General features: G+C 40.6%; 2 protein-coding genes across 2 annotated transcripts in view; one reads left to right on the forward strand and one right to left on the reverse strand.

Annotated features, from left to right (window-relative positions):
- The window catches only part of LOC131255714 (sister chromatid cohesion protein PDS5 homolog A), a 36,660-nt gene extending 34,658 nt beyond the window's left edge, over positions 1 to 2,002 (forward strand). Inside the window, 4 exon segments of the mRNA XM_058256510.1 lie at positions 423 to 488; positions 574 to 740; positions 1,332 to 1,477; positions 1,568 to 2,002. Of these exon segments, the coding sequence (XP_058112493.1) occupies positions 423 to 488; positions 574 to 740; positions 1,332 to 1,477; positions 1,568 to 1,603 (415 nt within the window). The 3' untranslated portion in view covers positions 1,604 to 2,002.
- A 4,489-nt stretch (positions 2,003 to 6,491) lies between these two features.
- Positions 6,492 to 10,246, reverse strand: LOC131255160 (receptor-like protein 7). The gene is made up of 4 exons (XM_058255858.1): positions 10,219 to 10,246; positions 9,251 to 9,838; positions 8,123 to 8,965; positions 6,492 to 7,900 (listed from the first exon to the last, which is right to left on the reverse strand). The coding sequence occupies exons 1-4, from the start codon at positions 10,244 to 10,246 to the stop codon at positions 6,492 to 6,494; spliced, it is 2,868 nt and encodes a 955-aa protein (XP_058111841.1).
- Positions 10,247 to 15,675: the final 5,429 nt, after the last annotated feature.

Here is a 15,675-nt window from a genome sequence, read left to right on the forward strand (position 1 = left end):
GATGACTACTGGTGATGGTAGGACTATGAATCTTACTCTCCTCGCAGATGCCAATTGACTGGTGTGTGCTTGTTCTGGGTTGTTCATCTGTTGGGACCCATGGTCCCCATGTATGTGTCATGGCCCAATGGCTAGGTCAGAGTGCTCATCTGGTAGGCCAACAGATTAAATAATTGACACTTACGATCATTATCTGGCATATGTGTGGCACACCTAATGGCCAGGTGAGCCATTTTATCTGTTCACACCAGTTACAAGGTGGGGGTCCACCTGATGAATGGCCTGATGTACAGGTGGCAAATTGGCATATGTTGGGGGCTAGGAATAAAAAATCCAGTCTCACAAGTAGCCATACCAGGCAGGGTACTTGGTTTCGAGAATGCAATTTCCATTATACGTCTCGTACATTGTTGTTGCTACAGGTCAGCCAAGGAGGAAAAAAGTAGGATACCTGGTGCCTCAAGACGAAATAAGAATCCTTATAAGAAGTATGGAATTCTTATGTTGTGGGTATTTACCTATCTTTCTTGCTTAGTGAATTCTGAAAAATTGTAACATGGTTTCACCTTCTAGATTCCGGAGGAAAACGACTATAAAGAAAAATCTAAAGAATAGCCATAGTGGAATGTCAGAAAGCAACATTGGTGCTAATACTAGCAATTACGCTGAAGGAAGAGCTACCCCTGAATTATCAGATTCTCACCCCGACACTAGTCCTGAAGTCAATGAAGTTAATTCAGGTAAAGCTACTGCCACTTTCAAAATCAATGGTTTGTCTCTTGTTCAACTAGGGAAATGCAAAATGCCCACAAGATGATAGTTTCATCCATTGGCTTACTGTTACCGTAGTTGGTGCCAAATTCAACACATGCACTGCTGCCCTTACCCTTTGAACCTCACTGAGTGCCATCTGCTCTGTGTTGTGGCTATGATGTTTGTTACATGCTCTTCACACCCTCACAGAGAAATGAGAATAGTACTCTCTGCTGTAATCAGTGTAGCTGATAAATTTTCTTAAAACATTGATTTACCTACCTCTTAAAAAATTAATGAGTGGCACTTAACACATCATTTTGTGGAAGGATTTAATTATGGTCTTAAGATACGTACTAGTCAGGTCATGGGTGTAACTTGGATGAGTCAACTCGAACTAGGTGATATCCAACCCCGTTTTGACGCCTCGAGTGATCCCCCCCATTCATCCTTGAGTTGAGTGATTTGTGACTTTGACTGAGGACTGAATGAGTTGATCTGAATCATCGAGTCTTTTAACCATTGTAGAGATCTTCTCTATTCTTTTGGTTTCTCATGCCCTTCTTTTTTCTTATTAGATGATTTTGCAAACGAACAAGCATCACCTTTAGCAGCTGCGAAGGAGGAACGAGAAGCCCCAACAGGCCTAGAAGAATCAGATAGAGAAGAGAAAATGGATTCTTCCGACAGAGGAGCTGCAGGAGATTCAGATGATGAACCCCTTGTAATCCCTCTGTCTTCTCATCTTTGGACTAGATTGCTTAGCATCTTACTATTTATTCTCCCTCATTTTGTTATGTTTCTTCCAATGCAGAGTATGTGGAAGGTACGAGGAGCAAAAGTAGCCTAGAGCTTGGAGACTGGCCTTCTCTTTGAAAACTCAAATGTTGGATTTGGCTTTGTTGCCATTGTCCCAACCATGGTCTGTGGATCTGAGTCGCTGAAGGAAGACGGATGTTTTGGTACCTACAATAGATGCTGCTAATAAACTATAGTAACACAAATGCCGCGATAAGGGCCATGTATATGTAATTTCCACGGTCATTGTATGTAGCATGCGTTTGTAGCCATCTTATGTAGAGTAGTTTAACCACTCATCTTGGATAGGTCATAGCCAAAAAATTACACATCCAACAATCCTAACCATCTGATTTGTTCCTTCAAATGGACCATTGAAAGGAATCATCTTGTGTGCGATTTCTGACTGTTCAATTGGTATGCCAACCCCTTGGATGTTGCTTCCTCTGGATTTTTTGACTTTGTCTGTCGATAGTTTGTCCATTGATCCAACTGTTAACATCATTTATTCAATTTGGGTTTCAGTTATGGTCCATCCAAGAAGCGGTTAATTAATTGGATGGTCTGAATCAGGTGCATTAGCTAGACTAGTATGTATTGAATTTTCAGGTATAGTTCATTCATTGTCAGTTGCATTTTGCTTATATTCGAGAGGACACCTTTATTTGAGATGGGTGACAATTGTCGCTTTCTGAAGTGTGTGAGGTGTGAAAGGATCGTCTCCACCTTCTGGCGTCACAGTACAACTTTGGCCTAAAATTTGCTGCGACCTGTCACCAGTACAAATGATGAATTATGTAGCATCCTGTGCATCAAATAATGTGTATGATCTCATGTGGGTCCATCGTTTGGCGATCTCCAGCCCTTGATAATAAACTCCCACTATGAATGTGTGGTGCATTAGAAACTTCTCAGTTTTGGGGAGTTCAAAGCCTACGATTGGTGGCATGATTTCTATGTTTGATGGATTAACATCTTTGAACTTGGGAGGCTTCAGGGTGATGGCGCATCCCTTGTGTGTCCCACATCATCATCAGCTTAGACGATTAGAAATAGAAGGTAGCTAGTCCACAAATCACAGTCCATAAATTTTAGAAAATAAGAAGTGCGTTTATTTGACATAGGAATGGGAAGCCATATGCACTTTCCTTGCACTTTCCTAACTTATAAATTAAGACATGCCATTCTTTGGAAACATTGTTACAAGAGATCAGCTGCTTGTTGGATGATTGTATCAAGGTGCTGTGACTAATATGGCCTAATTTACTATACAAAAGAAGAAAAACAGAACAAATGAACAGAGATTTTACTTGTGACAATGTGGCAGACTTCATTGCTCAGAAAATATAGTTTGCCACTCAGTACTCCTTTAGTGAGGTTTTTCTAAGTGTAAAGATCCTTCACAAACCGGGAGTGTCAGCGTCATTATCATTCTTTAAGCTTTATTCCAACTACCTTGGGTTGTCCTTCACAAATGAGTAGTGTCGGCATCATTATCATTATCTAAGCTTTATTCCAACTACCTGGGGTTGGCTATATGAATCTTGTTTCCCTATTTGACTCCATGAAGGGCTGTACCTTTAATTAGATCAGAAGTCATCAATATTTTCGTAACGCCTCCTTTTGGGCCTTTTACAATGAACGTAGAAAAAAAAGACTATATTTGAAAGCATAGGAAAATTGTCAAGCTTGAATAAATTTTCTTTTGAATACATGTCGAGTAAAACATTTGAAATAAAACGTGTGAAAAAAAGTGGTGAGGACGAGCATGCAGTAATAGGTAATGCATGCAGTAATAGGAAATGCAATGCCATCACCAATCCTTAGGCATGGGTTGTACTATCCATATAGGCTCAAATTGAGGTCCGGGTCCTATAGTTCTTTAAAAGTGATTGGAGAATGTAGTGGACTTTGTATGTGAATGACTGAGAGAATGCTTGATGATCGCATGATTATCATACGTGGCTTTGAGATTGCCGAAGTAATCATTGATATATGATGTTTTCTGCTTATACTTTTGAATGTTGATCATGCATTTGCATGGGATTTTGACTGTTGCGAGAACATCTTAAGAATTGCCATCCCAATTACAGGGTCCGGTTTTAAGCTAGAAAATATGTGCCATAAAATTTTGGAGAAATGGTAGATAACGAGCAAGCAAAGGCCATGTAATCATTTTCCAACCATTTGGAATATTCAGGATTGGAGATTTCCATCTCTCTTTAATTTGAAGAATGCTTAGTAGTCATAGGTAGCGATGGATGTTATATCCATATGGCCCATCATTGCCTGCCTCTAACGGCAGCTTGTTAGTCTGGCCTTTCCAAATAAGAAAGGCATCATTGTTTAAATTTAGTTTGCATCAGTTAGAGAAGCATTCTTAAAGACATATTGGGAAGGAAGGGATGCATTGAGGAAGAAGGAGAGCCCGTGAAGAGAAGGAATTATAGAACTCAATGGAATGATTTTGAATAAGTTTTGGTGTATGAGATGGTCGTTGGAGATGGTTTTAAAAAAGAGAACCGAGGTTGTAGATGATTTTGGAGAGCGAGGTGAAGTTGGGGATTAATTTGGAGAGAGTGATGGAATCAAAATTTATGGTTTTTTTTTTGTCTAAATAGAAAAAGGAAAGGGAAGGTAAATAAAAATGTGAGAAGGTAAAAGAAAAGTAAAGAGAATCTTAGGTTTTGAAGAAATAGATGATCTTGAAATTGTAAATATGGACTCAAAACAAAAAAAAGAAAAAGAGTTAAACATCTTGAAAGTAAAAGATCCATGAAAGTTGGAGAAATGGAAGAACATAGAAATTGTAGATCTATCTTTTATTCTTTTATAACGAAATTTTAGGGAAGAAAAGAAGAAAGGATATTCTTTGAGGGTGGTATGACTTGCAGGATGATTATTATCTGTCAAAGGAGTGATAAGGTTTTGATGATTGGTTGTTTAAATACCATGAAGTCTTATCTTTATTATTGTAATTAGAAAGTGAAGAAGAGAAAAGAGAGGAAGAAAGAAGGAAAGTTCCCTAATTTCTATATTCTTACACAAAGCAACATAGCAATGTTTATATAAAGGGCTATTTGGATGCAAGCAAAGCTGTTTGTAAAGCACCTTGAATTGGCTAGAAGGTAATGCTACCTGATTAGTTATTTTGTTTGCTGTTTGTAAAGCACCTTCAAATGCAACGGATTTGCACATTGACACATCTGGCACATGTAATCGAGATTGACGCTGGCACACATGCATGTAATTGAGATTGATGCCTGTACGGAGCATTTTATTCCAAGTGCAGAACTTGGGATGAGCTTTTCCACCCCTTCACAAGAATCTACCCTTACTCCTCTTTTTGTTTTTTTTTTTTTGGGTACGAATCTATCGTGGCCATATTCCACCTTTCAAGGGTGTGATGTCCTTATTATTATCATTATTGTTTTATATATTCTTATGCATAAATAGGCTTTAAACCATAGAGAAGATGTTTGCTCCGGGCAGTGCATGTTGGGCACAACTTTACTTGGATCCATACAATCCCTAAGAGTTCTAAGTGGTCCCATGGCATGTGAGACTAAGTGAGCCAAACTAAATATACTATTAAATAAGGTTTCATCCAATATCTAATTACATACTTTTCACGTGTACATTTTTTTTACTTTCAATCTACATTTTACAATTCTCATTTGATGCATTCAGTTACAATTTTCAATTAAAGACAAGTTTTCTATTCTCATCAATTACTCGTAGGAGGACACTTGCACGGTCCAGTAGATTGGACAAGATGTTTACTAGTTCTAGCAAACATTTCATGGGCAACAATATGAAAATCACATCAGTTGGATGATCTAATCCATCCATATGTGAGACTTCTTTTTATATTTATTTATTGCCAAACTATGGATGGGATGCTTAGGATTTTCTGATAAAATTGATTCTTTAGAACTATAAGCAATAGATGATAGGCCTAACAGATGGATGGCTCACTGCTGAATAGGCCTACTTTCCCATAAATTATGTTGACTGTCCACTAAATAGTTATTGTTCAGATGGTATGAATCATCTTATTGGTGAGAATTTTACATGGTGGCCTAAGAAATATGTCTTGGACGCGCACAACCCATATTGCTTAGTTAGACTGGCCAAGTGTCCCCTTGCAAGTAGAAAACTGCATGTTATGGTGCCTTGAGAGCAGACGATGACTTCCACACTTCTTTTTGGCATCACAAAAGTCCAACTTGAAAATCACCATATAGTACTGGTTACTCTTACACCCTACGTACATGGATGTGGGAAGGTGAAAGAACTGTGTGTGTGATGATCGAAAAATACAAAATATAAAAATATACATAAAACACCACTCTTCTACGTCTGAATGTTTGCTTAACCCACATTTGTCTAGACCATTGGAAAAAAAAAAGACCACTGGCTAGGTAGGCTACATTGTTTAGATCATCCAGCTCATAGATTAAGTTATCTTCTTGCTGAGGTGGGCCAAAATTTGAAAACAAAGAGATAGCTAAGACATATTTTTTATTTTTATTTTTATCTATTTGCAGAAAGGTGGGAGCACACCACCTGTAATTTTATTGATTTGAAAATGGTTATGTACGACCATTCAGGTAAGTGCAAATACAAGAAACAACTGTCACACATATCATATAAAGCAAGCAAAATACACAAAATTACAAACAGGAGAAAACACCTAAAGCTTCTTCTTCTTCCTCTTTTTTTTTTTTTTTGCAGACACGAACTATACAAACATATTTACCCTAGCTCCAATTATCTCACCATCATTACTATTTAGGAAACACCATGGAAGGAAAAATTAAGGAAAGCATTCTATCAATAAATATATAGAATTCTCTCCTTCCCTTCCTCCAAAGTGCTAGGGTCCAGAAAAGCATCCCTACACCTACTTCGTGTCCAACTCCAAATCCTATCCACATTTATTCCCAATCAAATTTCCTTTCAGATTGCAATGTTGATAGAGGGGACGGTGGTGCACTCTCTACATCTTTACATTTCTTTGATAGTGGAGGTCCACACAATCCTGAGTTCTCTTTGAATGATTCGCTGTTAAATGTAAGAAACTGCCGGCTTTGTGGTATTTTTCCCATGAGGAAATTCTGTGAGAGATTCAACACTTCAAGGAACGTTAGATCTGTTAGCTGCCAAGGGATCTCTCCAGACAATTTATTATGTGAGAGATCTAATGACTCTAGATCCCTCATATTCTGAAATGATGTTGGAATTCCGCCGGTTAAATCATTGTTGGACAAATTAAGCACAAGGAGTGACTTTAGATCCCCGATTGATTCTGGGATATGCCCATAAAATTTGTTCCCTGAGAGATCCAATACAGTGAGGGCAGTAAGCATCTTTACCATTTCCATCATTAGCCCTTTGCTCACTACAGACACTTTGTTTTGATAGTATATGGAACTTCCGTCTATCATTTTTCCAAGGACCAAAGATTGGGATTTGTCGTCTTCCATCATTGCCTTCCAGCTCTTGAACATATTTGATGGCAAATTACCCTCAAAGCTATTGAAAGAGAGGTCGAAAATTTGTAACAGAGGAAAAGCTTGATTTGTTAGAGGATGCCCAATGGTGCCATGAAATTGGTTGGATCTCAAGATGAGAACACGCAACTGGGACAAATCTTCCAAGCAAAAAGGGAAGGTGTCATGTATTTGATTGTTTCCAAGGTTTAATACCTCTAACATTTTGCAATTAGCCAAAGATCTTGGCACTTGGTCCTCTAATTGATTCCCACTGAGATCAAGCGTTTGTATGTGGCATCCCTCTTTAAATGTCTGAAGTAAGGTGCCATTGAAAGCATTTCCTTGAAGATTCAACACAGACAGGGCATCACCAATCTCACCCAAACATGGTGGAATCTGACCAATGAAGTGATTGTGAGACAAATCAAGGACCGCAAGGGATGTTGCATTGCAAACTGATCGAGGGATTTCACCACCAAGGCTATTGTTTGAAACTGAAAAAAAAAAGATGGAAGGTGGTGAGATAGGAAGTGAGCCTTCTAGCTTGTTGGAGCTAATGTCCAGAACACTGAAGTCACTCAACAAAAGATGGGGAGATGGTTCTATTCCCTGTAGAACATTGTGAGAAAGATTTAAAGAGTTCAAGTTCCCATTGCCAACCTCCCATATCCATTTGGGTATTTCACCACTAATTTTATTGTTGGAAAGGTCCAATTCCCTCAACCCCTCTTGATTTCTCAAGAAATTTGGAAATGTGCTGATGTTGCAAGAACGTAACAACAAAGATTGAAACTGGGGGATGGAAACAAATGTGGAATTACCACTGCCATATTGGACTGACAAGTTGTTATCTGAAAGATCCAGATAGAGAAGTTTTTTGAGGTTTTGAAATAAGCCTAGCTCCACAACACCACTGAAATTATTGGAAGAAACGGAAAGTTTTTGAAGCTTGGTAAGTTGAAAGATAAATCACGGTATCATCCCCTGCAATTTATTGTTAGCCAAATAGAGGAACTCCAACTGTGAAGAAGAGGCATTGTGAAACTCACCAAGTTGACCACTAAGTTGGTTACCTGTGAGGTCCAACATTTGTAATGATGGAAGTGAAAACAATGATGATGGAATTGGGCCGCTCAATTTATTGTTACCCAGATAGAGGAACTCCAGCTGTGAAGAAGAGGCATTGTGGAACTCACCAAGTTGACCAAGTTGGTTACCTGAGAGATCCAACATTTGTAATGATGGGAGTGAAAACAATGATGATGGAATGGTCCCATTAAGCAAATTATTCTGTGGGATGATCTGTTTGAGATTCTGAAGCTCATTTCCATAGGAAGAAGGAATTGGGTCGCTCAATCTATTGTCTGAAAGATACAAGTATTGAAGTTTGGTAAGGTTCGAAAGTGAGGATGGTAATGATCCAGACAAGTTGCAATTGCTGAGGTGTAAAAGAGTCAAGAATTTGAGATTACCGAGAGAATCTGGTAACTTTCCTGATAATCCGGTGTATGAAAGGATCAATTGCGGTAGAGTATTGTTTCGAGGGAACTCCGGCAAATTGATAGCTACAAGTGGATTGTGTGATATGTCGATGATTTGTAGAGTAGGCAGCTGGAAAACACTGTCAGGGAATTTTCCATGCAATCTACACTCTGTAAGGAGCAGGGACGTCCAGGAGGATAAGTTCCCTATGAAATTGGGCACAGCAGAGGAGAGATCGTTATAGCTGAGGTCAAGTTCAGATAAGAAATGGAGCTGTGAAAGGGAAGAAAAGATAGTGCCTGAAAGACCACAATTATATAAGATCAACTTGCGGAGACTCCCTGGGAAGCTGGGCACTGCAGAGGAGAGATTGTTTCGACTGAGATCGAGTTCAGATAAAAATTGGAGCTGTGAAAGGGAAGAATAGATGGAGCCTGAAAGACCACATTCGTGTAAGATCAACTTGCGGAGACTCCCTGGGAAGCTGGGCACTGCAGAGGAGAGATTGGTATAGCTGAGGTCGAGTTCAGATAAGAAATGGAGCTGTGAAAGGGAAGAATAGATGGAGCCTGAAATATCACAAACTTGTAAGATCAACTTGCGGAGACTCCCAGGGAAGCTGGGCACTGCAGAGGAGAGATTGGTATAGCTGAGGTCGAGTTCAGATAAGAAATGGAGCTGTGAAAGGGAAGAATAGATGGAGCCTGAAAGGTCACAACCTCGTAAGATCAACTTGCGGAGACTCCCTGGGAAGCTGGGCACTGCAGAGGAGAGATTGTTTCCGCTGAGGTCGATTTCAGATAAGAAATGGAGCTGTGAAAGGGAAGAAAAGATGGAGCCTGAAAGACCACAATCTTGTAAGCTCAACTTGCGGAGAGTAGGGAGTGGCAAATCTAAGGTCTGGCCTTGCAGTAAGATGTGTACCCTGTCCAGATAGAGTTCACTCAGATTGGACAGGTTTTGGACGACTGCTCTAATGCTTGGGTTTTCGAGTTTCAGGTATTTACCGTTGTAAACATTCCAATATTCATTGAAAGAAAGATCGAGAGAAACCAAAGTGGTCAAGCGGGAGATTTCCAGTGGGATTTGGCCATAAAAGGATAACAGAGAGAGGTTGAGATGGGTCAAACTGGTGAGCTGGTCAAACCCAGATGGGATTGGAGAGCCATCAAAATCATTGTAAGCGAGGTTGAGCTTCTGCAGGCTCCGAAGACGAAAGAGGCTTTCAAAATCAATCCGACCAGAGATATGGAAGCTACTGAGGTCGAGGCTGATCACGTCACCAGTGGGTCCATCGCACGTGATGCCTTCCCAAGAGCACCAATCGGTAGGGGAGAGTAGAGAGGGTGGAAGTAGTGAAGTTAAAACGATGCTTGAGGTGGATTAAAGCAGAGAAGTGATGATGGCTGCATTGTTGGGTATTGAGAAAGAGAAGAGATGATAAAACGAAGAGAATGGGAAATGATGGGTTTTTAGAAGCAAAGAGGAGAGCCACTGGTCAATAATAGAAGGGTGTTGGGAGTTTGGGATGTGTAGGAATAGGAAGCGTCAGCTTTATTTATAGACAGAAAGTGAAGAGGTTTTACGAGTGTAAAGAGTCATACGTGTGAATTTCACACGAGAGCCGCTCATAAGAGTAGCTAGTCATCAGAGGAAGAGAAAGCGTTGTGGGAATTTACATACGTACCCGAGAAATTTGCGACTGTATGGCCCATTTACGAGACCAGCCCACCTTATTTTACTTTGCAAAACTAAGCCCCAGCTGCACGGATGATTTGCCAAAGGTCGAAAATGCCCCCTGCTTTTTCCTTCATGCGGATCGGTGGTGCTCGAAGACGAGCGCGGACACTCCTCGAACTCCGAGTTGTACGAACGCTTTAAAAGATATCAAAGTTACATGGGGCCCACAGATACGTATTTATTATATCCACAACTATTCATCCATATTTCGAGATCATTTGGGAGCATTATCCAAAAAAAAAAAAAAAAAAAAAAAAAATCCAAAGATCAACTAGAACACACCACAGAGACCAACGGTAAAATTGATTTTCACCGTTAAAATTTTTGTAGGGCCTACCATAACATTTATTTTCCATCCAATCCATTCATAAGGTCACAAATACCAGGATGAAGAGGAAAAACAAATTTCATAATAATAATCCAAAACTTCTGTGACCCCTAAAAGGGTTTCAATGGTAGACGTTCAATCCTCCACAGCCTTTTACAGTGTGGTCCACTTGATAGCTAGATTTGTCTTATTTTTTGGCTAAGCCTTAATACGAGTTCGTCAAATATATAGACAGTTTGGATATAACACATACCTCATAATAGGACGCAAAAAAAGCTGTGAGAATTACAACAGTAAAAAATAAAATAATAATAAATAAATAGGCGAGGAACTTATGACTCTAGTGTTTTCTATAGCTACGGATGATAACTGTAGCCATAGCCATAGCCCCCGCTGTTTCGATATGTCCTTTTATATGTATCGAAAGTCTTTCGATATGTATCGAAGGTCTTTTGATTAATCGAAAAAGGACCAGAACTATCCAACGTGTTTGCCTCAAAAATCCTACAATTTTCGATACACATCGAAGAGTAGTCAATATGTATAGAAGGTGATATGACCAATAGCTACGGATTATAACCATAGCTATAACTGTAGTCTGTGCCAGTTTATGATTTTTTTTGTTTTACATGGATAAATTTATTCTACCTACAATTTTCTCTAATACTTATTTATATAAATATGTATATATAAACATATAATTTTTTTCCTCTTTTTTTCATTTATTTCTTTATTCATTTAACAAGAATATCTTCTAAACCAAAACTAGTTACTTGATGTACCCTATATGATTTTGGGGTAGGAGAAGCTACTTTAGTCAACCAACCTAGTTATTTTTCAAGATTCCATCAGATCTATGCTTGAAAATCCATTTCATTCACTTCACGGTCAATTTCAATCAGTTCGTGGTCAATTTCATTCATTTCATTTAATTCGTGATCAATTCCATGCATTTCACGGTCAGTCCTAGCGATTCTGTTTTGATTCACGATCATTTCCATGCATTTCACGGTCAATTCCTTTCACTTCACGGTCATTTCCATGCATTTTACGGTCAATCGCTTCACTTCACAGTCATTTCCATGCATACTACGGTCATTCCCGCCTATTTCGTGTTGATTCACGGTCATTTCGGCGCATTTCACGGTCATGCCCCTTCACTTCACGATCATTTTGGCGCATTTCACGGTCTAATCGCCTCACTTCACGATCATTTCCATTCATATCACGGTCATTCTTCCCTATTCCGTGTTGATTCACCGTCATTTCGGCGTATTTCACGGTCATGCCCCTTCACTTCATGGTCATTTCCAAGCATTTCACAGTCCAATTGCTTCACTTCACAGTCATTTCCATGCATACCACGGTCATTCCCGCCTATTCCGTGTAGACTCACGGTCATTTCGACGCATTTCACGGTCATGCCCCTTCACTTCACGATCATTTCTGCGCATTTCACGATCATGCCCCTTCACTTCATGGTCATTTCCAAGCATTTCACGGTCCAATTGCTTCACTTCACGGTTATTTCCATGCATACCACGGTCATTCCCGCCTATTCCGTGTTGACTCACGGTCCTTTTGGCGCATTTCACGGTCATACCCCTTCACTTCACGGTCATTTTCGCGCATTTCATGGTCATACCCCTTCACTTCACGGTCATTTTCACGTATTTCACGGTACAATTGCCTCATTTCATGGTCATTTCCATGCATATCACGGTCATTCCCGCCTATTCCGTGTTGATTCACTGTTATTTTGACGCATTTCATGGTCATGCGCCTTCACTTCACGGTCATTTCCACGCATTTCGCGGTACAATCGCCTCACTTCACGGTCATTTCCATGCATATCACGGTCATTCCCGCCTATTCCGTGTTGATTCACGGTCATTTCGGCGCATTTCACGGTCATGCCCCTTCACTTCACGGACATTTCCGCGCATTTCACGATCTAATCGCCTCACTTCATGGTCATTTCCATGCATACCACGGTCATTCCCGCCTATTTCGTGTTGATTCACGGTCATTTTGGCGCATTTCACTGTTATGCCCCTTCACTTCACGGACATTTTCGCTCATTTCATGGTCCAATCGCTTCACTTCACGGTCATTTCCATGCATACCATGGTCATTCCCGCCTATTCCGTGTTGATTCACGGTCATTTCGGCGCATTTCACGGTCATGCCCCTTCACTTCACGGTCATTTCGGCACATTTCACGGTCCAATCGCCTCACTTCACGGTCATTTCCATGCATACCACGGTCATTCCCGCCTATTCCGTGTTGATTCACGGTCATTTTGGCGCATTTCACGGTCATGCCCCTTCACTTCACGGCCATTTCTACGCATTTTATGGTCCAATCACCTCACTTCGCGGTCATTTCCATGCATACCACAGTCATTACCGCCTCTTTTGTGTTGATTCACGGTCATTTCGGCGCATTTCGCGGTCATGCCCCTTCACTTGACGGACATTTCTGCGCATTTCACGGTCCAATCGCCTCACTTCACGTTCATTTCCATGCATACCACGGTCATTCCCGCCTATTCCATGTTGATTCACGGTCATTTCGGCACATTTCACGGTCATGCCCCTTCACTTCACGGTCATTTTTGCGCATTTCACGGTCCAATCGCCTCACTTCACGGTCATTTCCATGCATACCACGGTCATTCCCGCCTATTCCGTGTTGATTCATGGTCATTTCAGCGCATTTCATGGTCATGCCCCTTCACTTCACGGTCATTTCCGTGCATTTCACGGTCTAATCGCTTCACTTCACGGTCATTTCTATGCATATCACGGTCATTCCCGCCTATTTTGTGTTGATTCACGGTCCTTTCGGCGCATTTCACAGTCATGCTTCTTCACTTCACGGTCATTTCCGTGCATTTCACGGTATAATCGCCTCACTTCACGGTCATATCCATGCATATCACGGTCATTCTCGCCTATTCCGTGTTGATTCATGATTATTTCGACGCATTTCACGGTCATGGCCCTTCACTTCACGGTCATTTCCGTGCATTTCACGGTCCAATCGCCTCACTGCACGGTTATTTCCATTCATATTTGGGTCATTCCTGCCTATTCCGTGTTGATTTATGGTCATTTCGGCGCATTTCACGGTCATGCTCCTTCACTTCACGGTCATTTCAGCATATTTCACGGTCCAATCGCTTCACTTCAAGGTCCAATTGCTCTACTTCACGGTCATTTCCATGCATATCATGGTCATTCCCGCCTATTCCGTGTTGATTCACGGTCCTTTCGAGACATTTCACGGTCATGCGCCTTCACTTCATGGTCATTTCCGCACATTTCACCGTCCAATCCCCTCACTTCACGGTCATTTCCATGCATACCACGATCATTCCTGCCTATTCCGTGTTGATTCATGGTCATTTTGGTGCATTTCACGGTCATGCACCTTCACTTCGCGGTTAGTTTTACGCATTTCACGGTACAATCGCCTCACTTCATGGTCAGTTCCATGCATATCACGGTCATTCCTGGCGATTTTATGTTGATTCATGGTCATTTCGGCGCATTTCATGGTCATGCCCCTTCACGGTCATTTCCACGCATTTCGTGGTCCAATCGCCTCACTTCACGGTCACTTCCATGCATATCACAGTCATTCCCACATATTCCGTGTTGATTCACGGTTATTTCGGTGCATTTCACAGTCATGCCCCTTCACTTCACGGTCATTTCCACGCATTTCGCGGTCCAATCGCTTCACTTCATGGTCAGTTCCATGCATATCACGGTCATTCTCGCTTATTCCGTGTTGATACATGGTTTGCCCCTTCACTTCACGGTCATTTCCGCGCAATTCACGTTCCATTCGCTTCACTTCACGGTCAGTTCCATGCATATCACGGTCATTCTTGCCAATTCTGTGTTGATACACGGTCATGTCCCTTCACTTCACGGTCATTTCCGTGCATTTCACGGTCCATTCACTTCACTTCACGGTTAATTCCATGCATATCACGGTCATTCCTGCCTATTCTGTGTTAATACACGGTCATGCCCCTTCACTTCTCGGTCATTTCCGTGCATTTCATGGTCCATTCGCCTCATTTCACGGTCATTCCCACCTATTCCGTGTTGATTCACAGTCATTTCGGCGCATATCATGTTCAATCTAAATTAAAGGAGGATTTGTATGTTGGTGATGTATGCTAAGGAAAGACTATATACTCCCCATTTCTGGGCTGTGATGTTGCTTCTATAGGTGAAATTGCCACTGAATAGAAAAAAATATGATATTTTAAGATTAAAATCGGATAGAACATGATTATCTCTGGTGTCCGAGGACATGGTTCTTGATAAAGTAGAATGGTAGAACATGATTAGAGTAGCCGAGCTCAATTAATTGGGATAAAGTTTAGATGATGATGATGATCATCATCCATGCAGTCTTAGTGAACAGCTTATATGTCCTGCATACGTGCAAGATTGGGTGTGTGGCTGTGTATAAGGGTATTCATAGAAAAGTCCATTCTCTTTAGTTGCTTCTATATTGTTTGTGTGTGGATTGGATGAAAACTAAAGCACTCAAAGGTGGTTCTAGAATCTTGTTAGTACAATTAAATCAGGAAAAAATAAAACAGTTTGTTCCCACTGCTATTCTTGTGAAATAAGTAGAAAAACATTGCAGCAAAGAAATCAAAGGATATATTCGGCCACCATCAACAATCAAAATTAGCACTGAACTCTATTTCAAGCAAACAATTCCAATAGAGTGAGCAGGGAACAAATCATATACATGGCTTCTTCTAAGCAGTGAACAAATCACATCTAAAAAACATGCAACATCATTAAGTCATAATTTTGATAACTCATATCGCATCTCAAGCATATCGATCATATCTAGTTTCGGAAATATTCATACAAATGCAAATAAAAAACAGATAGAAAAGTTCATAACCTGTAAGAAGCTGCACTTTTGGTGTGGTTATGATGAAGACATAATTAATCCAACACATATAACGTAATACTACACAAGGTAAACTACATTTATAATCTGAGATTGTACATTGTTCCCGTTCACTCCTTTCA

The sequence above is a fragment of the Magnolia sinica genome, chromosome 9 (genome assembly GCF_029962835.1).
Source record: "Magnolia sinica isolate HGM2019 chromosome 9, MsV1, whole genome shotgun sequence".
Classification (NCBI taxonomy): Eukaryota; Viridiplantae; Streptophyta; class Magnoliopsida; order Magnoliales; family Magnoliaceae; genus Magnolia; species Magnolia sinica.